The sequence below is a fragment of the Tiliqua scincoides genome, chromosome 2 (genome assembly GCF_035046505.1).
Source record: "Tiliqua scincoides isolate rTilSci1 chromosome 2, rTilSci1.hap2, whole genome shotgun sequence".
NCBI classification, from domain to species: domain Eukaryota; kingdom Metazoa; phylum Chordata; class Lepidosauria; order Squamata; family Scincidae; genus Tiliqua; species Tiliqua scincoides.
Window position 1 is genome coordinate 56,974,799 of NC_089822.1, and position 26,639 is coordinate 57,001,437.

At 42.1% G+C, this 26,639-nt stretch overlaps 1 protein-coding gene across 1 annotated transcript in view; it reads left to right on the top strand.

Annotated features, from left to right (window-relative positions):
* Positions 1-4,626: 4,626 nt before the first annotated feature.
* SLC12A2 (solute carrier family 12 member 2) overlaps positions 4,627-26,639 on the top strand; it is a 74,887-nt gene continuing 52,874 nt past the window's right edge. Inside the window, exons 1-4 of the mRNA XM_066613262.1 lie at positions 4,627-5,881; positions 20,046-20,165; positions 24,355-24,430; positions 25,040-25,135. Coding sequence (XP_066469359.1) covers positions 5,177-5,881; positions 20,046-20,165; positions 24,355-24,430; positions 25,040-25,135 — 997 coding nt within the window. The 5' untranslated portion in view covers positions 4,627-5,176. The remainder of the gene's footprint in view (positions 5,882-20,045; positions 20,166-24,354; positions 24,431-25,039; positions 25,136-26,639) is intronic.

Sequence of the window (26,639 nt, forward strand, 5' to 3'; positions counted from 1 at the left end):
TACCACTAAAATGAATGTTTTATTTCATTCTCTAGGATCTTTCTTTTCTATTCAATACAATGAGCAGGATTATACATAGCGTGAACACAGACGTATCAAACCTAAACATCATCAGTGTTAAGCAGGCTGCAGCGCTAAAGTAAAATCTTAATAATGCTAACGTAACATCAGGGTTTGGGAAATTGTGCTGACAGATGCCAAGAGAAGGCCCAAGGATCTTTGCCATCCCAACCAAAATGATTCATCTTGATTACATACACTGAGGATTGGGAGCATGTTCTTGGTTTCTGCAGGAAAGCTGGTCAGGCCAGAAGCAACATAACTGAAAGATGCACACTACATTTTGGTTTTCTGAATTAAGCCATTTCTGCCCAACATTGCATATATGCAACAGGGAACAAATGTTTACACCTGTGGGCCAGGCAGAAGTTGGTTGTTGCCCCAGGCTATTTGCTTGAATGGACGAACTGGTCCTATGACTACTACAACCAAGCCTTTATTTACTGGTGTAGTAAGCCTTAGTATTAGACTACTGAAATGCTTTGGAATAAAAATAACAACGATTACACAGTGCAAGTCTATACATGTTTATTTAGAGGTAAATCCCATTCTGTTCAATGGGGCTTACTCTCAGGTAAAAAGTGTCAAGGATTGCAATTTTAAAATAGCTCAAGTCTGTTATTCATTAGGGGCGCAATCCTAACCCCTTATGTCAGTGCTTTCCAGCACTGACATAAGGGCAATGCAGCTCTGAGGTAAGGGAACAAACATTCCCTTACTTTGAGGAGGCCTCCATTGAGTGCTGCAGGATGCAGCACATGCCCCTTGGCACTGCTATGCCAGTGCTAGAAAGCACTGACATAAGGGGTTAGGATTGCGCCCTAGTTGTCCAAATAATTACTAACCACTCATGAAACTGGCTAATTATAATTGAACAAATTATACACTATCAATTGTAACTGTGTTGCTATTGTCCATCTCTCTTGCCCTCACTACATACATATACATATTCACATCTGAATTTTCCAGAATGACAAAAACACAACCCCACACAGATGCTAATCATTATTTTCAATTTACTTGCAAATACATGAAGGTCAAGTTTTATGAAGATGTAAGGTTAATACCCATAATTGATGCACTGATGCTATGCATGTTCTTTCTGTGAGAATAAACTCCAGAATCTACCCTTTAAATGGGCAAGGAGGCAGTTTTTCAAGTGGAGTTCATTTTATACTTAGCAGGACAACAACAACTGTCTTTCATCACCCCAGCACAGTGAATTTTCTAGTATTCTAGAAAATAAGGTGTTTCTTCTGCATCTTTTAAGATGGTGAGCCTTCCTGGGACAGGGAGTCATTTATTTGGTTTTCTCTGTAAACCACTTTGTGAATTTTGTTGTTGAAAAGCAACATATAAAATTCCTAATAATTTAAGAAGAAAACAGACTGTCCTGTCTATTTGAACAAGTGATTGGTGTTAAAGTTGGAAAGGGAGTGGTAATTCTATTTTTAAAAACATTTTTTCCAGTATTTAAAACATTTTCATTGTAACATATTAGCACATGATAAGGGTTTGGATGATCACATTAAATAAGATAGGTAACTCTTATATAGTTGCACTGAGAGAACAATGTCAAACTCATTCACTTTTTTAGCATCTCCAGTAAGGTTGTAATCCTATACACACAGCATAAGCCTATGCATGTCTACACAGAAGTAAATTCCCTTGTATTCAGTGGGGCTTACTCCCAGGAAAGTGTGTACAGGACTGAAGTTTTAATTGCAAATTAGCTGCGATGAATACAAAGGGACTTACTTCTGAGAAAACATGTATAAGATTGTACTGTAGAAGTATTACTTCAAGTACAATTCACCAGCCAGAAAACATTTGAAAAGTAGTTTGAACCATGTCATACTGAGTCACAGCCTGGACATTAACTTCTCCATAGATGCATCTTCATGAAATCTTCTGTTTTTGAACTTTAGTGTTACATTGGAATGCTGTGAAATCTCACAAAGAGGGTGGTACACCATAGCATAGGAGAACCCTGTGCTAACCCTGTGCTAACCTTGGGAATTCAGTCAGTGTAATTCAGTGAGTTACCAGCATTGTGATCCAATGAATCAAGAATGTTGAGGAATGGGATAGACTGAACTCATGAATGAAGGCTGTAGAAAATAGATGTGCTGAATTACAGGTAGAAAATCGGATCTTTGGTGGACAGAAAAAAGCACCATATACAGCATGCTTAAATCTAGGGAGAGAGAAGAGAAACTAGTGGTGGTAGCTCTAAAATGAAAGCAGAGAAATTAGCTAGTAAGGATAGAAACTAATGGGGGAAAGATAAAGACATTGCATACTGGAAAAGTGCTAGAGCCTGGAAAAGTGCTTCCTTTCCTTAAAAGCTTCCAGGAAATCCATGAATACAGCATATGAAGCAACAGGTCCCACTGTCATATGTCTCTCCAGTTATTGCTGTAGACCAGTTGTTTTCAAACTTTCAGCCTTCAGGGAACAATTTGCACATCATTTTGTCAGTTCAGGAACCCCTTGTCTGTCCGTTAAAGGAATTCTGAAGCATGTTCTGAGATGCACTTTCAATTTGAAGCAGGCATTGCCTAGGCCTGTATTGGCTTCATTGTCACTCAACATGCAAATGCACCCTTTTTATGGAACCCAAACAATTCCCTGTGGTAGCACACTGTAAGAATAGTTCAAGCAGCAGCATGCAGGATGGTTTTCCAGAGAACTTATTTGGTGGATAAGAATTAGGAAGAACTAGATTGTTGCTACTATTTTATTAACTGGGGACGGACAGCCTATTTTTAGTGTGGGGTGTTCGAATATTAGCTACCTTGAGTATGACAGAAAGACGAGGCACAAGTTTTCAATTTTCATAATAATCTTCTAATTGAGGATTCCCAGGTGTGCTTTCCTAAGGAACACCAGGGTTCCCTAGGGCACAATCCAAGAAAACACCCCCACACACAGACTCAACTCTTATTCTAATCCGACACCCTCACCTTGTATGCAGTTTAGGCCAGCTTCCACATGTGGATACTTTCACTCCCTAGGTGCCTGTAGTAGCAGCAGCAGCATCCTATGCATGTTTACTTAGCTGTAAGTGCCTTGGTGTTCAGTGGAGCTTAGGCTGCAATCCTATGCACAATTTCCTGAGTGTAAGTCCTATTGAAGTCAAGAGGATTTACTTCTGAGTAGACAAGAACAGGCTTGTGTTCTTACCTACCCCTAGGTTTATAAAATCTACTCCTAGATTTCTAAAGTCAGTTTTATAAATAAATGAATGAAATTTAAGTGAACAAGTAAGTTTTGCTTGGGTCATTTTGTAATCAGCATGATATAATTCAGAAAAGAGAAATGTGATAATTACAAAGAAACAATGCCCTGCTTAAACTGAGAAATGACATATAATGAGTAAAAATGTCAAACATTTGCAAATGCTCTGACAAACACACACACAAACCAAACACAGATTGCACAAGTTGCTGCTGACTAGATAAAACCTTGTGGCAGGCCAGATGTAGGCCTCAGGTCATACTTTGGAGACTTTAGATGCAGCTTAGGCCAGCTGTCAAGTGTGGATGCTTTCACTTCTTAAGAGCTTGCAGCAGCAGCAACCTATGCATGTTTACTTAGCAGTATGTGCCACTGTTTTCAATGAGGGCTGACCTACTCCTAAGCAAACTGTGCCTCTGGGCTGCTCTAGCAAACTTGCAGTGCAACCCTATGCACATTTACTTGGGAGTAAGCCCTAATGCATCCAGTGGGGCTCACTCTCAGGACTGCAGGCTGTGGAGCCCAATCCTATGCATGTCTACTCAGAATTATAGCCAATGAGGCTTACTCCTAAGTAAGTGTGGATAGGACTGGAGCCTTGGTCTCAGAAGATCTCTCTTTGCAATGGAAGTTGGCAGGTCTTTTCTCCTCCTCCCCCTATTGAAAGTGCTGCTTGGTCTTGGGTTGCAATCCCATCCACACTTCCCTGGGAGTAGGTCCCATTGACAGGAATGGGATTTACTTCAAAAATAGACATGCATAGGCTTGGGCTCTGGTGCTGCAATCCCATCCACACTTCCCTGGGAGTAAGCCCCATTGACTCTAATGGGGCTTACTTCTGAGTAGACAAGCACTGGCTGGGCTGTGAGGCTGCAGTCCCATCCACACTTTCCTGGAAGTAAGCCCCACTGACTCTAATGGGGCTTACTTCTGAGTAGACAGGCACAGGCTTGGGAGAACTTTTATCCCAGCCCCGTTGGCCCCTCAAGGCAGAAGTTCCGAGGCAGGCTGCCCACCCTCGTCATGGGATGAATGCTAGGCATCGTCACAGGCCGTCCGCCGCAAAGCCTTCAGCCCGTCTCTGCCCCCTTCAGGAGAGTAGCGGGTGGGGGCGGCTCCGCATCCCTCCCCCACACAGGGTGGGACCAGTTGCACCAGATCTGGGTGTCTCCCGGTGATGGCTGGGGGCAGGGCCGGCCGAGCAGAGCCAGGCTCCTCCCCGCCCTCGCAACAAGCCGCAGCTCCTCCTTCCGCGCCCGCCCGCGTGCCTCCGCCTCGCTCTGCTCTCAGCGGATGCTTTAAAGACCCGGCCCCGCTGCCGCTACGAGGCGATTGGCTGAGCTGGGCCCGCTCTGTTCGGCGGCGGCTGCCTCCGTGTGGCAGGTCGTCTCAGAGGCGCCTGTGAGGAGAGCCGGCGAGGGGGGTTGGCGGTTTAACGGCCGCCACGACCGTTGAGGGGGCCATCGGGGGACGAGGCGCGTGGCGGGCAGGCGCTGTAGCCGTTGCTCCTTCGCGGCGGCGGCGAGGCAGACGTGACGTGAGGGGCGCGCGGCCTCGCGTGCGGCTCCTACGGACTGAGCGAGCGGCTCCCCCGCCCCTCTTCCTCTCAGCCTGTACCACTGAGGGCTCGGCTGCCGCAGGCGGAGAGGAGCCGAGCGGCGGCATCATCGTCACCTGGCGCGGCGGCGGCGAGGCAGGGGCGGAGAAGAGCAGCGCGGGGAGGGGCAGGGCGGCTGCTGCCTCCTAGGAGGCGCGGCGAGCGGCACTGCCTCGTCCCCGGTGCGGCATTAAAGCGCCGCAGAACAGCCCGTCGGAGGGAGGAAGCGCCGCGGGGGCTTCGCCGCCACGCTCGCGCCCGCTTCCCCGAGGAGGAGCCATGAAGGCGAAGTCGCAGCCGCCTCCTCACACGCCGCCTCCGCCTCGCGCCGGCTCTCCGCGGCCGGGAAGCGGCGCCGCAGCCGCTGAGGAGGCGCCTCGTTTCCCGGCCGGCGACGGCGATGCTCCTGCCAGCGATGCTCCTGCCGGCGGAGGGGACGGCTGCACGTCGGAGCCCGGCCCTGGGGGGCTCACGCCCGCCTCCGCCGCGGCCGCCGCCGGGGATGGTCTGGGCAGACCGCTGGGACCCACGCCGAGCCAGAGCCGCTTCCAGGTGGACCTGGTGGCCGAGGGCTCGGGGCGCGGGCCCCCCGACGAGGTAGAGAGGGCGTCGAAACCCCCCGGGGACGACGCGTCGGGTAAAGGCGGCGAGGAAGCCAAGGGCCGGTTCCGGGTGAACTTCGTCGACCCCTCCGCCGGGGACGAGGGTCCGGGCGAGCCCGGCGGCGGCGGTCCGGAGGGCTGCAACGTCAGCTTCCAGAACGGCGGCGACACGGTGCTGAGCGAGGGTAGCCTCCACTCCGGCTCCGGGGGCCACCATCACTACTACTACGACACTCACACCAACACCTACTACCTGCGCACCTTCGGCCACAACACCATCGACGCCGTGCCCAGGATAGATTTCTACCGGCAGACGGCCTCCGGCCTCGGCGAGAAGCTCCTCCGTCCCAGCCTCGCGGAGCTGCACGACGAGCCTGACAAGGTGAGCGAGTGGGCAAGGCTGCCCTGGGAGTTGGCCCCACTGAGCACAGTGGGACTTCCTTTTGAGTAGGCCTGCATCGGATTGGGTTCTTGTTCCCGTGAACAGTGGTGCCCCCTCCCCACGACTGCGCGCTGCACGTGTGAACATGTGTGAGAGAGCAGTGCATGTGTGCGCGGAGCGTGTGGAGAAGCAGGAGGGACTTTGCAGGAATGCCAGGCACATCAGAGCACTGGTGACTGGCTTTCTGGTGCTGAACTGAAGTGACAGGCTTTATGGAGGAATCATACTTTCTGCATACTTATGCAGGAATCAAACTTAGGATCCCCTGAGGTCACACAATCCTGACGCAGGTATCTTATGTCCAAAGCAGTGATTTTCAACCTTTTTCATTTCATGGCACACTGAAAAAGTGCTAAAATGGTCAAGGCGCACCATCCTTTTCTTGTCCATTGACAAGGCGCCATGTTGTTGGTGGGGGGCTCACATCCCCCAGTGGCCCTACTAATAATTGACCCTCCCCCAAGCTTCTGTGGCACACCTGCAGACCATTCACAGCACGCCAGTGTGCACGGTGGTTGAAAATGGCTGGTCTAAAGGATTCTTGGAAGGCAGATGTTAGTCCAGTCTTTGTTGAATATCTTTTCCAGATCTTGTAACTTACTCTCTTTATGTGAGGTTCTGCAGATCTGCAGTCAGCTAAAGTTGGAACAGTGTCTTTCCTTTTAAATACATGGGGTCTTAAAAGCAAGGGGCATCTGGCAGCTTGCACTGTACATAGGCAGAGGTGCAACAGGCTGATGTGATGCACAGCTCTGCTGCTGGTGTCAAACTTGATAAACAGCTGCCAGAACTAGACTGGTATTAACTGCTCAGCTTACATTAGTGTACCTCACATGTTCTTTTCATGTGAACTTGATCTGTTATGATGCACTGTGAAAATATTCTGCTTTCTCTCATTCTCATTCAATCTTCCTTGCACTGTCTGCAGTTTTTAGTTGTACCAAAAATGTGTGCGTGCACAGACCACATGCTTATAAATCTGCAGAACTCATTGGAGCACTTGCAGCTGAAAATCTGCAGAAGAAAAACATGGAAAACTGTTTGCTTTTCCCAAAAGAGGCAACTGGAAGATGACTGTTTACATCTTGTGTGAGCTTCCTCCTGCTCATCAGTCCATTTTAAACTATCTCTCAGGAACTTCACAGACAGGGTCAGCTGGGAGAAACACAAAGCAAGCTTGTGTTTGCAAATGAGACCCCAACTCTTTGCTGGAGAGAACAATGAAAGGTCACCTTGAGATAGGCTGAAGGAAATACATTTGTCTCTCCTTGTATAAGGTATTCATCCTTCATATGATGCCCATTCTTGTGATTGCACTGTGATTATTGACACAAAGCTATTTGCCATATTTATGGGAAGAAGTAATCATTTTTAATGTTTGCTTAGTTTGTGCCCTTTTGCCTCATGCTTCTCTTTATGAACTGCTACTCTACAGAAACTTACATGTTTGACTACTAGCATATGTACACTTGGTCTTCTGAACATATATGGTCATTTGAGTGTACAGGGCATCTTCATAAATTATACAACCTGTCTATAGAAGAGACCTAAAAATCTTGTTTTGTGAGGTCAGCCTTCTGGTGACCTTTTTAAATACCACAAAACAGAGGTGTTTATTTCCGGTGAGTGAAATAGGATTACAGCCTAAGGGTCCAATCCTTTCCAGTTTTCCAGTGGTGGTGCAGTTGTGCCAATGGGTGTGGACTGTATCCTGTGGTGGGAAGGCAGTCACAGAGGCCTCCTCAAGGTGTGGGGACATTTGTTCTTTACCTCAGGCATGCATTGCGGTTGCACCAGTACTACAAAGTACCACCAGGATTGGGCCCTCAGTCTCACTGAACACAGTGGGATTACTTCTGAGTAAAATCAACAGTTTTCAAACACCTCTAACCATGAGAGTAAACCACTTTGATTAAACCATGAATAATTTTTTATAAAGTGGTGTATAAATATTTTTTCTCTACAATATAATCTTTCATTAAACTGCTGCTATCTGAAATACAATACAAAGCATTCCATGTTCCTCTGAAAGTTCACTTATAATAGCCTAAGCAGTGGTTTTAGAGGGAGTTTTTTAAACTATGTATCAGCATTATTGCTTTATTAACCTTCTTAAGTTGTAGGGAAAACTTAACTTGGTAGTAAGTTATGTTGTCTTTTTTTAAAAAAGGTTATGTACAGTTACTTATTAGGCAGTGGTGGCTTGGCTTTGTGTTAAAATAACTTTGCTTTTGACAAAGCATACGAGATAATGGGTGACTTTTCTTGAAGGACTATTTCTTAACTTTTAATTGTAAATCAGAATTAAGTGCTCTCCACTTATCATGCTGCAACAAAAGATTATTAATTTGGAAGCAATTTGTTTTAAGTTTTGTCAACAGCATTTAGATCAGATGTCTTTAAACCTTCATGTGTACTGTAATTAGGAAGTTTAGTAGTTTTTCACACTTGATAATTGAGTGGAGAGGTTTTTTAAGTCTAGATCTCAATAGCAAAGCATCCCATTTTCTCTCATGGGAAAAATAACATATTTGAGAATAACATCTCTATTAGCAGATGCTGAGTAGTTTATTGCATTTGTATGCCTCCTCTCTGTCAGAGCATTCAAGGTTTATAGTTTAAAAGAATTAAAGTTATAAAATGCAAAATAAGAGTACACTTGTGTAACTTTTTAATTTAAAGGGCACATTCATCATCCACTACATTTGGCTACCTGCAGGCAGATATAGCTGCACCTGGTGGTGGTATCAGTTTTTAAACTGAAGTGCCTGTTCTTCAAAGAATAGGTCATGTTAGTCTATCAGTTAACTGTAGATAGCTTCCTATTGTGGAGGTGGTATCCTACAGAGAAGATATGAACATGTTTCTGTTCTGATAGACCTGGATTTCAAAACAATTACGTGATGATATATGCTATTGGGAAACCCTTTCTCTGTAATAGAATGAAATTAATATATGTTATATTAGTTATCTGCTTATGTACTGAATATTTATGGGCTTCTTTTTTTACTCAAGTTCACTATAATATTGCATGTTTGTAAACTGTATAAGTGACTGAGAAGATAGTTGTGTGACATTTGCAATGTCTATTCCTTCAAGGTGCAGTGAATCAGCAATAGTACAATATCCTGTAATTTTGTTGAAAAATTGATATTAACAGTGCAATGCTATACGTGTCTACTAGAATGTAAGCTCCATAGAGCTTAACGGGACTTACTCCTAGGTAAGTGTGAGTAGGATTCCAACCCAATTTTGATACAATCTGAGATCAGTGGCTAGTTGCCCTTTGAGATTGCCAGAGCCCACTAACATTGTAGTGTATTTATATCCCACTCTTCCCCCAAGGAACTTGAGTAATTTACATAGTTCTCTTATCATGTTCCCCCAACAACTCTGAGGTAGGTTTGGCTGACACAGAACGCTTGGCCGAAGACTACCCAGAGAGGTTTGTGTTTAGGTGGGAATTTTAACCTGGTTGTCCCAAGAAATAGTCTGGCACACTACTATATCATGTTGGCAATGGTTGATGGTTGGGAAACATTTCACTGTACTAGGAATGTGATTTTGCTTTGGTTGATTTGCTTTTTAAAGGAAGTATGATCTGTATTAAAGCAAAAACATAAAAACTTCCTTTTCATACTGTGTAAAACTACACTGATGCATCACATGTGTATGGGGCAGCTGCCCTTGTCCTGCTCATGTAGTCTTTCATACTCTTGCCAACATTTTAAAAATAATGTTGTTCTTGTTAAAAGAGTGACGTTCTAAAAATCTTGTCTATTACTAGAAGCCTTCCTTCTTCTCTGTCTTTGGAGGTTACATGATTGCACATCATGGCTTGTAACCTGTGAAGAAAAGTCCATCACAGGTTACAAGCCATGATGTGTAATGTGCAACCGCCTGATTTTTAGAAGTGGGCTACCTAAGAATGCCAAATGCAAGGGAGGGCACCAGGATGCAGGTCTCCTGTCTTGTGTTCTCCCTGAGGCATTTGGTAGGCTGCTGTGAGACACCGAAAGCTGGGCTAGATGGGGATATGGCCTGATCCAGTGGGGCTCTTCTTATGTAGAATAACAGGAGGTCAATATGTCATGTAGAATTAGCAGTAGTCCACTATCTTAATATCATTTTGGCTTAATGGAAACATTGCTATGTACCTCTTCAACATGGTGTAAATCTTATTCTAGGTACTATTTTGTAATCTGATTAATATCAAATTCACAAAATAACCTGTACTGATTTTGAAAACTGGTGCACATACTGCCTTCAGGAAAAAGGCTATTCAGAAGAAGTACAAGAGAGCTCTTGATGCAGTAATTGTTTCTCGTATCCTTTGCTGTCATTGTCCTTCAGGGGGTGATGAGTAATGAATTGAGCTGTCAGTGCAACAGGAGATGTCTTGTTCTATGTAAGAGTTGGTATAACTTTTGTAGTTTAGGGTAACTTAAGAGCTTTTATTAAGATTAGGAACACTAAGAATATTAGACTGCAATCCCATACATACTTTCTGAGAGAAGATCTCATTGAACTCTATAAGATTTGCATCGAAATAGATAAGCATAGGATTGGGCTATATCTGAAGCAGTACATAGCTCCCATGCTCTCTTTCCTTAGTATTTAATACATAGTGCTTTTTTTTCCTATTGTCTCAATGGTAGTATCTCAAGAGGAAGTCTTAACATTTTTCCAGGAAAATAAATGGGAACTGTTCACTTTTATGTGTTGATATCATTGGATGATGTCAGTGTCCAGAGCATGGAGCAGATACTTTGTTGACCCTTCATAAATCTGAAGACTGTTTTCTTCTGTAGGATTTATGGGAACCATTGGCAACAGATTGTGCCTTTTGTAGGCAGAGCCTTGCTGGAATTGAGTTTCTTGATCAATACAATAATCTGATATGGAATCATTCTTATACATTTCAATCTCTGAGAGGCATTCCAGAGAGCTCTACTAGACTGTATAGGTAGGAACAGCAGCACACTGTAGCCTTCAGATGAACAGCCTGCTTAATTGGAAGGTTATCCAAGGTGTTTTTAATTTGGAAAGACTCCCACAGTGTTCTTGACAACTGAAGAATGTTCAGTGCTATGGAGTTATTGTGGGAGAAAAGATAATGCTGCATGATGCATGTTTTGTTGCATGTTCAGTTGTTGATATCATTGTGGAAATTTTTGGGCTGCCTTTCCCAACTTAAGAGTTAAAACAGGCACCTTGCAATTAAGCAGGTGCAATTTGACACTTGGGCCGCGTATCTGAAGAGCGTTGCTGATGTGACCACATGTGAAACTATGACAGCCACGCAACAGGGCTTTGCAGTTTTGTTGACAATTCCTAGATTCCAAAATCAGTTTGGACAGAATGAACATGTACAGACAATAGAATTTACTGAGATGGCAAGCATATTTGAAATTTAAAATTTTTGTGAAACTTTTAAATGTATTTGAAGTATTCTTGCATTTGAAAATGGTGGGAAGTCTTTGAATGATGATGTGGTAGGATTATATAGGTATCTTAGTATATACCTAGGTTAAATTACCTGGATTTGTATTCAGAAATTGACATAAGATTTGTTCTTTTTAATGTGCATCTTCAACAGTTTTGCAATATTTGCCTAAACTGCTGAAATAGAAGTGACAGTAAGAGAAAATAGAACTGCAAGGAGCAAAGGGGTATCAGTGAATCTTTTCCCCAAACTACTTGATATGATTTTGATAGCTATATTTTTGTGTCTGAAATTGTGCTCAGGGTAATTTTCAGTATAAACACTCTTACCTCAGTATTTTAATGGCAAATTTATGACTAAAACAGAAAGTGCAACTTTAAATCCTAAGGCTTTAGTTGGTTAAAATAGTAATGAAAGAGTGCATGATGTAATCATTAGGGTATTGGAAAGTGTGGTGGAAATAAGTCTAATCGGCTAGAGAAATTGAGAGCGATATTACTGTGGAGAAACTGTTCAGAAGTCTTATCTGCTATCCATGTGAATTGCCTTCAAAAGCCATTTTTTTGTAAACAGTGTGCAACAGGGGCGTATTTACCAGTGTGCTTGGGAATTGGGAAATTGAGTCATAAAAATAAAAACTGGTGTGCCAACAAGCAGAAACATGCACATTAACAGTGACAAACAGCCAAGCTACTCTATTGAGTTTCCTATGGTTCTAATGGTGGTAGTTTGAGGTTTTACCCTATACCTAGTAAAATTGGGAATACAGGTCTGTTTGTATGTCAATTCATGATGAGAATGGGATTGGTCATTGACTCCTAGATCACTGTTTTAGTTCACATGATGAAGAAATATACTTACAAGCCAAATCGGAAATTCTACGCAGCATTCTTGGACCTCAAAGGGGCTTTTGCCTCCATCGATGGGAATCTACTTTGGAACAAATTAATTAAAATTAACATTGATACATGGCTATTATGCCTCATATGGCATTTGTATACTGGGACAAACTGCCAAATTAGATATATGTCATCTGGTGAATTGACTCCCAAAATACCAACTGATATAGGTGTTAAGCCAGGATGTATCCTGGCGCCATCTTTGTTTAGTCTTTTCTTAAATGATCTTGCTCCTTTTTAAAGCCAAATTGAGGGACATTACCCCAAATGGGGCTCTTTATGTATTCCAATACTTTTGTATGCAGATGATGCAGTACTGCTTTTCTCACTCCCATATTGGGCTAAGATGAGCACTGAATAGAATTCTTGTGTATTTGGCCATTAATAAATTGAAACTGAACTTTGAAAAATCAAAAATTTTTGTTCAAAAAATCAAAGATCACACCAAAAATCCATGTTCTCTAAAACATGGAAGCCTCAGAATTGGATAATTAAGGGGGAAATAATACAACAAGTCAAGAGCTTCAAGTATTTGGGAGTCCGTCTCTCCAGCATAACACCACATGGACTCCTCAACGAGACAGAGCAATCAGTTTAGCTAATTTTACTTCTCATTCTATCACGTGATTTTACTATAATCAGGGCAACTGTTTTGTCCCTGTGGCAGTAAGGATATTTAATGACAAGGTGGTTTCCCAACTATTATTTGGTGTTCCTATTTGGATCGGAGCTGTTAATCATTTATTGGGGATAGTACAGGCTAAATTCTTCAGGAAAAGATTGGATCTTCCTAACTGTGTGCCGTACGCTGCAATCTGTCTGGAAACTGGACAAATGTTAATTGAAACAAAAGCATGACTGAGGACAGTTAAGTATTGGCTCCGAGTACATTATTGTTTGGATCCACGGATCCTTCTCCATCAAATGCTCCTAGAAAGCAGTGTCCCGAAGTAGCTGACTATTGTGGAACATAAAATCAGAACTATGGGTACACATTTAGATTCCTTGTGCTTACTTTCTCAAATAGAAGCATTCCGGAAGATCAACAAAGATTTTTAGATATAGAAAATCAAAATCTATATTCTATGGCAAATAAGGTTGGCTCCCCCTTGAATCTGATGGTGGCGGTGAAACCCGGAAAGATGGCTGCATATTTCTCGTTCCTAACTAATTCTGAGGAACGTCATGTTTTTTCATTCTTTAGGTTTAGTGTTTTACCATTGGAAGTCCTGTTTGGTAGATTTAGCGGGAGATCTTATTTCACTAGATGCTGCTCCTGTAATCAGGGCTGCATTGAAACTCTCCAACACATGCTACTGCAGTGCCCTATATACAATGATATCGGAGCCAATACTTAAACCCAGTCTTAACAGACAAGAAGGAATATCCTGATGGTGTTAAAATACAGTATTTGTTGAATGATGTTTCCAGCAATGTAACTGAGAGGGTTACATTGAAGTTCCAATGTACTGTGAAGTTCCAAACAACACAGTCCTAGAACGTGCTGGAATCCCTAGCATGTATGCACTGCTGAAACAGAGACGCCTGCGTTGGCTCGGTCATGTTGTGAGAATGGATGATGGCCGGATCCCAAAGGATCTCCTCTATGGAGAACTCGTGCAAGGAAAGCGCCCTACAGGTAGACCACAGCTGTGATACAAGGACATCTGCAGGAGGGATCTGAAGGCCTTAGGAGTGGACCTCAACAAGTGGGGGAACCCTGGCCTCTGAGCGTCCCGGTTGGAGGCAGGCTGTGCAGCATAGCCTTTCCTAGTTTGAAGAGACACTTGGCCAACAGTCTGAGGCTAAGAGGCAAAGAAGGAAGGCCCATAGCCAGGGAGACAGACCAGGGACAGACTGCACTTGCTCCCGGTGTGGAAGGGATTGTCACTCCCGAATCGGCCTTTTCAGCCACACTAGACGCTGTTCCAGAACCACCTTTCAGAGCGTGATACCATAGTTTTTCGAGACTGAAGGTTGCCAACAACCAACTGAGAGGGTGGTGGGTTTTTTTTTTTATAGCAAATGGTGGTAAAAAGAATTAAGAGATAATACCTGATTTCCCCTCCAAGAGTTTTTTACTATGTTTGTAGGATAGCCAGTAGTCCTTGTTAAACACACCCGAGACAACTTTTCAGAAAAGGAACAGGGAAAGGTACATTTGTGTGTACCTTTCAGTCCAGCAGATCATAACACTAAAAGATGAGATGTTAACTAAAAGTAAGAGCATAAGACAAACTAAAAGACTGTGTGTTTCAAAAGTGGCAACTTTGATCATTCATGTCAGCAATTGATGAATTCTCTGAGGATGGAACTTCATCTGTAGTTCTGCAATTCCTCCTTGCCTGCTCTGTAGTTGTAGCTGTAGTTGTAGATTGTAGTTCTGTAATCACTTGCCTGCTCATTTATTCAAGAAAGAGTGCAACCAAGCCTCTGTACATCTACTTGGAAGTAAGCCCCATTATAGTCAATGGGGCTTACTCCTAGGTAAGTGTGGATAGGATTGTGGCCCAGCGCCCTTCCTGCCAAAGCCTTGCCAAGGGAGGCAATGCAGGCAGGGTCACTTTGGGGCATTGCAGACAAGGAAAAGGGTCTCTCCAATCCTTTCCAGCCAGCTATTCTGGCTCCTACCTGCTTCTACCTTCAGGCTCACTCACTCCCTCCTTCCTCTCACTGCTCGCGAAGAGAAGTTATACCAATTTGATGGCAGAAGCAAAATATTTTATCTGCATTTTAAACTGATGGTCCTGAGCTGAGACAACCTTGATGGTAATGGTAAGGGATGAAATTTTGAGTTGGAGCATGTAAAATCTTTATAGAAAACGCTAAACTTTTAGTCATTGGTTTATTGAACAAATGAGTAGCTACTAGAAGTCTCCAAGGGAATAAAGAAATCTGGCTAATGAAACCTTCGTTAATGAAACCTATACTAGGTTGGTTGCAGAAATCCTAGCTGGACATGTCTTCATCAGTGGTTTCCAACCTATGGTAAGGGAGACCCTGAGAAGTGGTCTGTGAGGTCTCAGGAAAGAGAGACTTCAATCATGTCCAGCCTGGAAATGAGATGCTGAAGTGCCTACTGCAGCTGGGCCATTCTCCATCCTCTCTGGTAATTCATGGGGAATTGTCTGACCGAGCAAGTGTCCCCCCACAGACCTCCAGAGAGTTGAGAGTGGGCTGTCCCTAGCTGGCACTGAAATGTTAGCTGTAGGTTGTCCATTCTCTACTCATTCTGGTAGTCCATGCGGGGAAGGGATTCACTCAGCAAGACATTAGGCCAGCAAGCAACTTCCCCACAGACCATCAGAGAAGGTGGAGAATGGACCAGCTGCAGTTGGTACTTCTAGCACCACAGCAAGCACTCACCCATGGACTACTAAATTTAATTTTTTTGTGCAGGTTGGTGATGGTGATGGGGTTGCATGGGGTCCAATTCCAATTCTTTCCTCGGTGGTCTATGGGATCCTAAAGGTTGGAAATCACTGCCTCGCATCACCAGTTCATTTCAGGCAAAGAGCTTTCTAGGCAAAGTCTCTAAATTCTTCTCAAAAGCCTATTTCTGTAAACAGCTTGAGATAGAAAGAGAAGGTTGCATATTTATTGCTGAGCTTGGGAGCTATAGAACTAGAAAATGGATAGAGCTATAAAATGGATAGCAGTATCCTAACAAGCAGAAATATGGGCTTGAACCAAGGTCATGATAAACGGGCAATCTACTTCTGTTTTGCCCCCATGGATTGTGATTGCCTGGGTGAATGAGATACTGCAGACGCAACTTTTAAAAACTAACTGAATATAGTAACTACCACCATTTTAAATCTTTTCTGACTAAACTGTGACCGAGACCCAATAACATTTAAAAACATAAACATAGGATTTCTTTGGAAGATCTCTTCTGCGCTGTCCTATGATTCTTATGAAACAGTACTGTGAAGTGAACTCGCTTCTCAAATGGTAGTCTGCTCAGTCATTTGAGTTTCCTTGCAGAGTTTCCTCCTACTGATTTGGACTCTTGTGTTTTTATGTACCGTATTGCCTTGAGTGTCTACTGGGGTTAGGCTTCCTTTCCAAGATGGATATGTTTACCATTGGTGATCAAAGTGGAGAACAAATGGTAGAAAGTGAGAGACACGAATGCACATAACTGCAGATAAACTATGCATGTGGTCTCTCATCTGCACCTTAAATATTTAGCATTTATATAGCACTGTAAAGTATTCAAAGCTTGCATTGTCTCAGTAATTCCTACAACAGCTCTGTAAAGCAGGTCATAATTGTTACTGCCACAGTGTGGATGTAGCTTAGAGATAGTGGCTTGCCTTAGTTCACCTAATGGGGAGTGAGTTCATGGCAGAGGGTTACCCATAATAGAGCAAAATGCTTTATGATTTACTGCAGGAAACTGATTAAGCAAGCTAAGACCTCAGTGGTTACCTTTTTAGTAAACTTTGCATGGCATTTATTGTATAGGAGGCAAAAAAGTACATTGTTCAGTACATGCATGAAAGAATGTCCTAAAACTTTTTTGAAAATCAGTGATAAAGTAAATATCTCTAAGTAGTGTAGAAACTAATTCCTGTTGTACCATTTAACAGGATTATTTTTATTGCTGATGTTACTCAAACTGAATGTAAAAGTGGTTTTATACCCACTTTCTAAATAACTATGTGTACAATAAAACGCATTGTTAGTTGCATATTGGAAAAAGTAGTATATCTGTTGAATCTCTGTGGAATTTGTAACACCCACAGATGCACATAATGCCTTGCTGTTTTTTGCTTTGAATACTATTAGGAAAGCACGCACTTGCTCTAGTAAAACAATTTTTAAATACAAATTGCTTGTCTTGCAAAGGTAACCACGTACTATTGCTTGTTATGCAAAGCTGACATGTACATAATGCAGTGTCATGTATGTATTCATGTTACTGGTAACACTTCACTGCTTTTATAGCTGATAATTGTCATTACTGTGTATACTGTATTGTCTTTTACATGAGAAGCAAACACTCAGGCTGCCATACTACATTAAATTACATTTTAGTCGTAACAATGAGAGGATTTCAATTTTGACTAATTTAAGCAAATATTGATACATAATCAATTCATTTTCAAAACTGAACTATACAATATACTACAAAACTGCTTGCTAATATTGACCACTGCGGAAGCATTCGGAAACCACTTTTGAGCATCTTGTTCCTAAAACTTTGCCCATTGAGTTTTGTTAAATTTTGGAATTGCCAAGAAGCGACAGTCATTGTTTGGCCAAAGCATAATGGTGTTGTTGATTTGTAATGCCAAAATATTCTAGCACTTATTAAAAAAAGACTTGTATTCCAATAGGTAGAGCAAATGTGTAGTTATTCATCTGCCACACACTTAATCTGTTCCAGATTTTTTGAATTCTGATCCTGTTCCAGCATTTTGTCCCTGTGCTTCTGACATACAATAGCTTGAGAAGCTTTGATTTTGTAATGGTTATTTGCAGACACAGTAAATGACTCGGGCATAAGTCATATAATAAACTTAATTTAGTTGGATGTACTCTTGAGAGTTTTTGTATTCCGAACACAGATCTTAAGAATTCAGTAGTAGATTATATAATAACCGAGCTGATCTGTCGATCAGTGGTTCCCAAACTGTAAGTCGGGACACAATGGTGGGCTGCGACCTGATTTTTTTGTATGGATCGCCAAAGTGTGATGGAAAGATCAGAAGGTAATTGCCTCTGGCCCTGAGGCTATTCAAAAATCACATACTGTACCTGCTAATTACCCTGCAAAGAGGTCCTGCAGTTTGTAAGCGTGTGAAAATATATGGAGATAAATGTTTGAGGGTCTTTTTTCTGGATATTATTACTAATAAATAAATAAAAATTTCTTTTTATATATTTTTTTTTAAAGTCTGGTAAACCTAGATGGGTCCCAATAGTGTCGTTTTAAAAAGTGGGTCCTAGTTCTAAAAAGTTGGGGAACTAGTGGTCTAGATCAGCATTCTTTTTATTAAAGACACTGTGAGGGAAGAACTTCTCCCAGGTTAGGAAACAAAGCACAAATGGGTACCTATGTTGTGACTTTAAAATATAATAAATATCATAGAGACCCTCTTTGCCTTTTGATGGCTATTAACCTGTAGGCACTTGTAAGGTGACTGTAAAGATCTGTTACTGCTTTCTTCAAACAATAGCATTAAGGATTTCTTAACTGCTGTGCATATGTTCAAGTGTCTGAGATCAGAACAGATGCTGATGACTGCATTTACCAAAATGGCCTACAGTAAGGTAATGAACAATTTTAACTAGGTTTCCCCCCCACAAACTGGTGTTCTTGACAGTTGTGCCATAAAATCATCCAATTAATCCTGTTTAATTTTCTTATCTTGTATCCAAAAGATACACTAACATGACACAATCTTATTTCTGTTCTTAAAGTGGTAAATAAAAATAATGAACAGTATTTTTAATGTTCCTGTTTTTCAGATTATATGCAAATCTGAATGTTCAGATTATGTTACCTGAATGTTCAGGTAATGTTCAGATTAGTATTGATCTGAATATCCCTACCAATTTCATTATTACTCGTGTCTGAAAATGGGGTAACCTTTTCTTCCATTTCTTGGAGAGAGGGAACTTACAGAACTTTTGAATTTCCATTGAGATTTGGCTTTCTCAAGATGCCTGTTTTAATTTCCTTTGGATTAAAGGATCTTGGCAGGGATGTGTTGCGTCATGAGAGATGGCCCCCTGACTTCTGACTCCTGAGTCATAATGGATGGCTGTTGTGAGCTTTTTTAGAATCATTTTGACTAGAGTTTGAGTCTTTTCAAAAAGTGAGTCAGGTGTGACTACACAAAAAAACATGTGGAGGTATGTCAGTTTTCATGCAACACTGTCCTGATGTTCCCATCCCATCTGTTTGCAATATGTTGAAGTCTTCACTTCACATGAGCCAAGAGTTTGGAAGGTGTTTTTCTTCCATTGTGCCTCCCCATTGCTTTGCCTGTCTCCTTAGCTCCCTCACTGGGCTATCCAGGCATTGTTCTATTGCAAGAACCCTCTCCCCCACTGGGCTCCTCCTCCCCTCCATTGACCAGAGGTAAAATTCAGGCTGTCAATTTGGCCAATCAATCATCTGTTCCTTCTGGGATGGACAAAAGAGCCCGCTTCCCCCGCCTAATGGCATGGCTGACTCTGCCTTCTTATGGTTCCTCCTCCCTTCCACCCCCCAGCCCCTGCCTCCTGGAGCTAAACTACCATGCTCACACTGATTTAAATGCCAGCTTCCAGATCGCTCACAAAGTCTTTTGGGGTGACGCAGCATCCAAAAAGTAGTAAGTAAGCACACATGCCCATGATGCCAAATCATAGGTCCAGATGAGTCTCTGTGACTCGTGTCTATATGTGTCGTGTCATGATTCTTTTCCGGGTGGAGCCCTGCATCATGAGTCAGTAATGTGTGGAACTTGAGTTTCCAAGTCTTGGAAAATGTGTGTTTTTGCAACTTGAGTTGTGTCTGCAAGTACCATCCCTCGATCTTAGGAAAACCAAAATGGGCACTACAAGTGCACCAGAGGAGGTGAAAATGGAGTGTAGGGGGCATTTGACCTCTTTTCTCCTCTCACCAAAAAAAGCAAAAATGCAGGAAAAAAAGGGTTCTCCCTATTTTAAATTGGAGTTTAGTAGGACTTTGTAGTTAACCTATAAAGGATTGTAACCTTAAGTGCATAGATTCAATCTTGCTTTCTCTTCCCTTCTGCAGGAGCTATTTGAAGATGGATATGCAAATGGAGAAGAAGGAACTCCTACTGGAGAAGCAACTTCTGCATATGCTGCTGACAGTAAAGGAGTTGTGAAGTTTGGCTGGATCAAAGGTGTATTGGTAAGTCGAACTTTGGTAGTATTGTTATTCTCCTACTCTTGTTTCTTATGACTGTAAAAATATTGAAGCAACAATAACCTATGACTTCTTCAATTGATCATTGTTTTGGAGGAAAAAATAAGTCATTTCTTGAAGCATAGCTAGAGAGAGGGGTTAATTGTATCCCAACTCTCTTTCATAAACAGAAAGCACTTCTGCTTGCACAAGGGTGTGTGTAATTTTTTTCATCTATCTCTCTAGCTCTGCAGCCTGTACACTGCTATGTTCCAGGGGCTCACTAATGTTCTAAATCAGCCATTTTCAACCTTTTTCAGCTCATAGCACACTGACAAGGCACTAAAATTGTCAAGGCACACTACCAGTTTTTTACTTACATTAAATTACTACATTACAATTAATTTTTAATTAGTATAATTAATAAGTTAATACAATTAAATCATTACATGACAAAGGGCACAATCCTAACCAGGTCTACTCAGAAGTAAGTCCTATTTTGTTCAGTGGGGCTTACTCTAAGGAAAGTGTGGTTAGGATTGCAACAAAAGACTCACAAGAAGTTTGGAGTATATATGATTTTGGAAGGAGGAAAAATGTTGTTGTTAAAGTGTAATGCCAGAAAGTGCTGGCAAAGAGAGGTCAGACTGAGCGCGCAGTGGGGTGAAGGGCAGTGAATACACATGATTGAAAGAAGTGCAGGATTCAGCTGGAGTGGGGGGGGAGAATGTGACGAAAGTGATTCTGGACCTTTGAAAGATGCGGAGGAGTGAAGGAAGGGACAGTAAGAGAGGTGCTAACTGTGATTATGAGATTTTGGGGGGGGGAATGTGCCTGTGGGAGGGAGTGGGGTGGGGAGAAGTGCCAATTGCCTACTCCTGTATTTAAGAAAAGAGTGTGACCAAAAGCCTGATTCTAGGCATTTCTACTCAGAAGTAAGTCCCACTATAGTCAATGGGGCTTACTCCCAGGTAAGTGTGGATAGGATTGTGGCCTCATGCCCTTCTCCTAAAAGGCAAAAGAAAAGTCAGGGAGGGTTGCTTTGAGGAGTTGCAGGCAACTATGACACCAGGACCCTTTTAGCCAGCCAGTTCCTTGGCTGGTGACCTCAGCAGACTCCTCGATTCCTGCCTGCTCCTGCCTCCCTTGTTCTCACTCTGGACCTCTCTGCCTGAACTTAATACCCAATCCCAGGCGTGTCTACTCATAAGTAAGCCCTACTATAGTCAATGGGGCTTACTCCCAGGTAAGTGTGGATAGGATTGTAGCCCAAAGCCCTTCCTCTGAAGGGCAAAAGACAAGGCAGGGAAGGTCGCCTTGGCCTCAGCAGACTTGCTCCCTTCTGACCTACTTGCTTGCTCCTGCCTCCCTCCTTCTCACTCTTCAGCGGGCTTCTCTAGCTGCCCAGTCAGCATGCGGGGTGGACTTGATAGCCAATCCTAGGTGCATCTACTTAGAAGTAAGCCCATAATATTCAATGGGGCTTACTCCCAGGTAAATGAGTATTCCTCTCATTTGCAGCCTTCCTCTTGCCCAGCAGCAGGAGATGCCAGGCAGTCGCAGCTGCTCCTTTTTTGCTGGCTGCTGCGTGAGGGTCAAAGCAGCCGCTTCTCCCTTGTGCGTGTGGCTGCTGCCTGTCGCCTCTGGCCCCGTGGCACACCTGCGGCTGCCCCGTGGCACACCAGTGTGCCACGGCACAGCGGTTGAAAACTGCTGTTCTAAATTGTCAGGTTGCCCAGGCAGGGGAGTTTACTTGTGCAGGCTTCCTCACTGGCATACTCTGGGATGGAACCCAGAATACTTTATCTCCCCCAGCTCCTGTTACTACTATAGTCAAAGAACATTGATGGACAAAAAAAGCTTTAAGATTCCACATAAAGACTATATTCCCCAAATTCCTCCTGCGAAGTTAACTCTGTTGGTCTTTCTTGAAGTATGCTTGTGATTGGGTTGTAATGGTGAAAAAGCATACCAAAGGCCAGCTTGTTATAAATATGTGATAAGTAGCCATTGTGTCATTAATTACATGGTTTAGATTTCAGTAAAAACTGGGGTGATAGCACTGATGTGGAAACAATATCTTGGCCAAAATCAGTTTTTTGACATATGCCTGATTATTAAGGTTAGTAATACTATATGTGAACTTCAAAATGTGCACTTGATGGAACACTGATCTCTAAACATCACTTCATTATCCAATTATATTCCTTGGTCTATTTAGGAATATTGTATAGTTTCAATTTTTCAATAGTATAGTTTCAGTATAGTTTCAATTTTTTAATGAAGTCATTAATTTAATTGATTCTGCTTTTCTCTAAAACACTCTTTAAAATTTGGTTATAATCTTAGAGCTAGCAGTCTGAGAAAATGGGAACAGGTATTTTTAAACAGTCACAGTTTTTTCAGTTGCTGTTTTTAGGCCAGACTTTTCAATCTTGTGCTGATAAAAATTATGCTATTCTAGTACAGCACTAGTGTTTTCTTGGATTGGAAGAGCTTCAGTCCTGCTTGGAATGGCATTATAAAAAGTGAATTCAGGTGACCTACTTTTTATTGTAATTCTGGCTTCTGTAGCATCACTAAATAGTTGTAATTACCTCTGACCGGAGAACACCCTCTTATATGAATACATTTATTTAAGATTTATAACTTGGCTTTCCATAAAGGTTCAAGGCAGCTAACAATATTCATAATAAATATTCATAATAGGTACAACAATAAAACTCAAAACAGTGTAAAATACAAAGAAAAGCCAGCACACATGTCTGACTGAAACCCACAGCACAGAGTGAACACAATTAAAATAGCAGTATAAAGTAAGTTAATCCCGGATAAAAACAACTTTGCAGCAGCAGTGGTAAACAGTAATAAAATCATAAGCACCACTGATAAAAGGCACTCCTGCCTAACACCCCACACACACTTAGAGAGCCAATTGAAATAAAAACACTTTCAGTCCCCACTGGAATGTGTCTGAGATGGGACAGTTCTCAATAAGAGGGAGTTCTACAACTATGATGTCACCATAGGAAAAACCCTGCTTCTCACCATAAGCCCTCTAACTTTTGTTAAAGGTGGCACTCAAAGCAGAGTCTCTTCAGATTGACCCATCTATTAGAGCTGGGGTGCCCAAACCCCGGCCCTGGGGCCACTTGCGGCCCTCGAGGCCTCTCAATGCGGCCCTCAGGGAGCCCCCAGTCTCCAATGAGCCGCTGGCCCTCCAGAGATTTGTTGAAGCCTGCACTAGCCCAATGCAACTTCTCTCAGTAGGGCGACTGACCTCTCCTGTGAGCTGTGGCATGAGGGCTCCCTCCACTGCTTGCTGTTTCACGTCTGTGATGCAGTAGTGGCAGCAAAGAAAAGGCCAGCCTTGCTTTGTGCAAGCTTGAGCTATTGCAAGACCTTAAATCGTTTATATGTTCATCTTTAACATATTCATTTATGCAAACTTATGTAAATTTATTCAAATTTTAAGTGTAAATTCTTTTTTCTCCGGCCCCCGACACAGTGTCAGAGAGCTGATGTGACCCTCCTGCCAAAAACTTTGGACACCTCTGTATTAGAGGAATAGTAGTATGCAAGTAGTATATTGAGCCTGCAATCCTGTGTGCCTTTACCTGAGAGTAAGTCCCATTGAACTTAGTGAGACTTGCGTCAGATAGACATGCATCATGTGGAAAGAATACTTTGTATCCACCTTAAATAAATGATGGTGTTTCCAGTGATATGCAAACCAGTCAGTTTGAGAGTAGAACTGTTTGCCTAGATGCATAAAAGATAGTTGTTTAGTAACAAGGAAAAACATAGTTTTTATAGTATGGTGATTTCCATAAGTCTCATTTTAAAATGTGTTGACTTGCTTTGCTCATCAGATGCAGTCCACTAACAATGCATGGTTGCCAGCAAGGGCTTGATAAAGCCCCTATTCTAGCTACTAACCTGAAATGGGTAAATTGTAGAACCTGGCAGACTATAGCAGATATCTGATGGGCTTTGTTTATCTTAATGGTTCACAAGGCATCCTTGTGCCTTGAAAATTTGAGGTGTTTGGCTGCCAGCATTTTGCTTTTGAAGTAGATGTTGGAACTTGAATTTTTTTTCCTCTGCAGTGGCTTCAGAGGATTAAAAAGTCATAGATATACATTATGATTAAAAAGTCTGGTTATACAAAATGTTACTCTTTATTGTGTTGTAGGTACGATGTATGTTGAATATCTGGGGTGTAATGCTCTTCATTCGCCTGTCCTGGATTGTAGGACAGGCTGGCATAGGTAAGTGAACTCAGAAATAAATGTTTGATGCTGCTTTCCTATTGGCAACCATTACAAAATTACATTGGCAAAATTACAAATCACAAGTTTTAGTTATTTAACGATGGAGGGGAATCTGAATGACAAAGGTGGACTGTTACGGAATATGACCAAGATGCTCTCAACAAGTAAAAAATATTTTGTCTTTGGTTGGAAGGTACCACGTATGCAGCTTATCCCCTCTTGTCTATTTCTCCAGAGCAAGATTTATTTGTTTTGTTCTCATTTTTAGTAGTAGAAAATGAGAGTGTATATGTTTGAAGGAATCCTGTGGTGGATTCCTATGGCATTATGTAGACTTTTCCTGTTATGTTTTTAATATTATCAACCATTTACAAAAACTGAAGAGGTTTTCCACCTGAAAATGTACTCCTGAGTACTGGATTATGTGGTGAGCATGTGTGCTTTTGGTGGTGATCAAATGGTTCATTGCACATCTGTATGAGTATGTGCGAAAACACACCTTCAGAAATGTTGCTGTTTGAAGCCAGCTGTCCTTATTAACACCATGCATTTGCATTAGGAAACTTGTAATTCCTATAAATTATCAGAATAATCTTCTTCTTGCAGGACTGGCAGTCTTGGTCATTGCTATGGCCACTGTTGTAACTACGATCACAGGACTCTCTACATCAGCAATAGCTACCAATGGCTTTGTGAGAGGAGGTAAAACCACTTCATAAATACTTATGTGGTAATCTTCAAATTAGCTGATTGCAACTTGAACTAGCATAAAAAAGTCTGATTGTGAAATTATAATTGTGAAAAGTGATAAAATTTCACCTTACACAACTGTAAGTTGTCAACCCACAATGGTTATGAAATTCTTTAACAGAAAGGTGTATTTCAGTGGGTAAATCTGTTGTTGTATGAAAGAATGGCACAATTCTTATGTCTTGCATAAAATCTGTATTCAGGAAAATTGGGGATTAGGCATGGGAAGCATATGCTGTATACAGGATGGTTGCCACTTAAGGAGGAACTAATACTCTTGAGTACCGAATGAAATTAATTAGATGAATTGGGCATTTGAACATGGTTTTATATCTCCCAAGAAGATAGAGGTGCATGTAGTGTGAAGGAAAATCTAGGATAATATAATTTGAGTGGCCTAGCTCCTTGAAGAGTTTGTCAATATATTGGGAAAATAGTGTTAAATATAAATACAATAATGAATCTTAGACTCCTAGTGATATTTCTATATCTTTTAGCTATGGTTGGCAACCTTCAGTCTCGAAAGACTATGGTATAAGCCTACAGCAGCTGGTATTCCCTGGTGGTCTCCCATCCAAGTACTAACCAGGCCTGACCCTGCTTAGCTTCCGAGATCAGACGAGATCTTTTAATTGGCCTTATTAATATAGATTTTTTCATTACCTGTATTGCTCTTCAGTTTCAATATGAACTTCAATAATCTTCTGACAACTAGTCTATTGACGAGAATAGCAAATTTACTATGGCTTAAGTCAGTGGTTCCAAATCTTTGCTGCTGCACACTCACAGGGGCATCATGGGATGTCCCCAGTTGTTTACTGGCTCTCCTGGGTGTTACCATCATGGATCTTGAGGGATTTGGGTGCCACCATCTTGGATGGAATATGTGACATAACACATGCATTCAATCGCTTGAGAATGTAAACTGCAGTGAATAAAGATTAACCTGACTTTTAGTATGAATTAGAGACATTGATTGTGTTAAGTGTATTCCTGAATCTCAAAGGACTTGATAGGGTTGACAGTCGTCTCCAAAATACTTCATTCTCTGAATCAGGATGAAATCAATGACATCAGTATTATTGGAGCCATCACCATTGTTATTTTGTTGGGCATCTCTGTGGCTGGAATGAAATGGGAAAGTAGAAAAATGAGTTTGATCTGTTTGTTGTATCTGGTTGTGATGGGGGTGAGAAGAAAGGGAAGGGGAAGCCCCTCTTCAGGACAATCAGTTGAGCCTCCCCCTCTTCCACTGCAAGGGGTGCTGTTGATGCTGCTGTTTTGTACCCTATGCATGTCTTCTCTGAAATAAGTTTGTATTGTGTTAAATGGGGTCAACTCCCAGGAAAATATCTATACAATTGCAGCCCAAGTCAAGGAGAAGGGAGCTAGCAATTTATCTCACAAGCTACCATTTCTCCATTTTGGCTTCGCTGAAGGAGGGAGTAGTACAGCT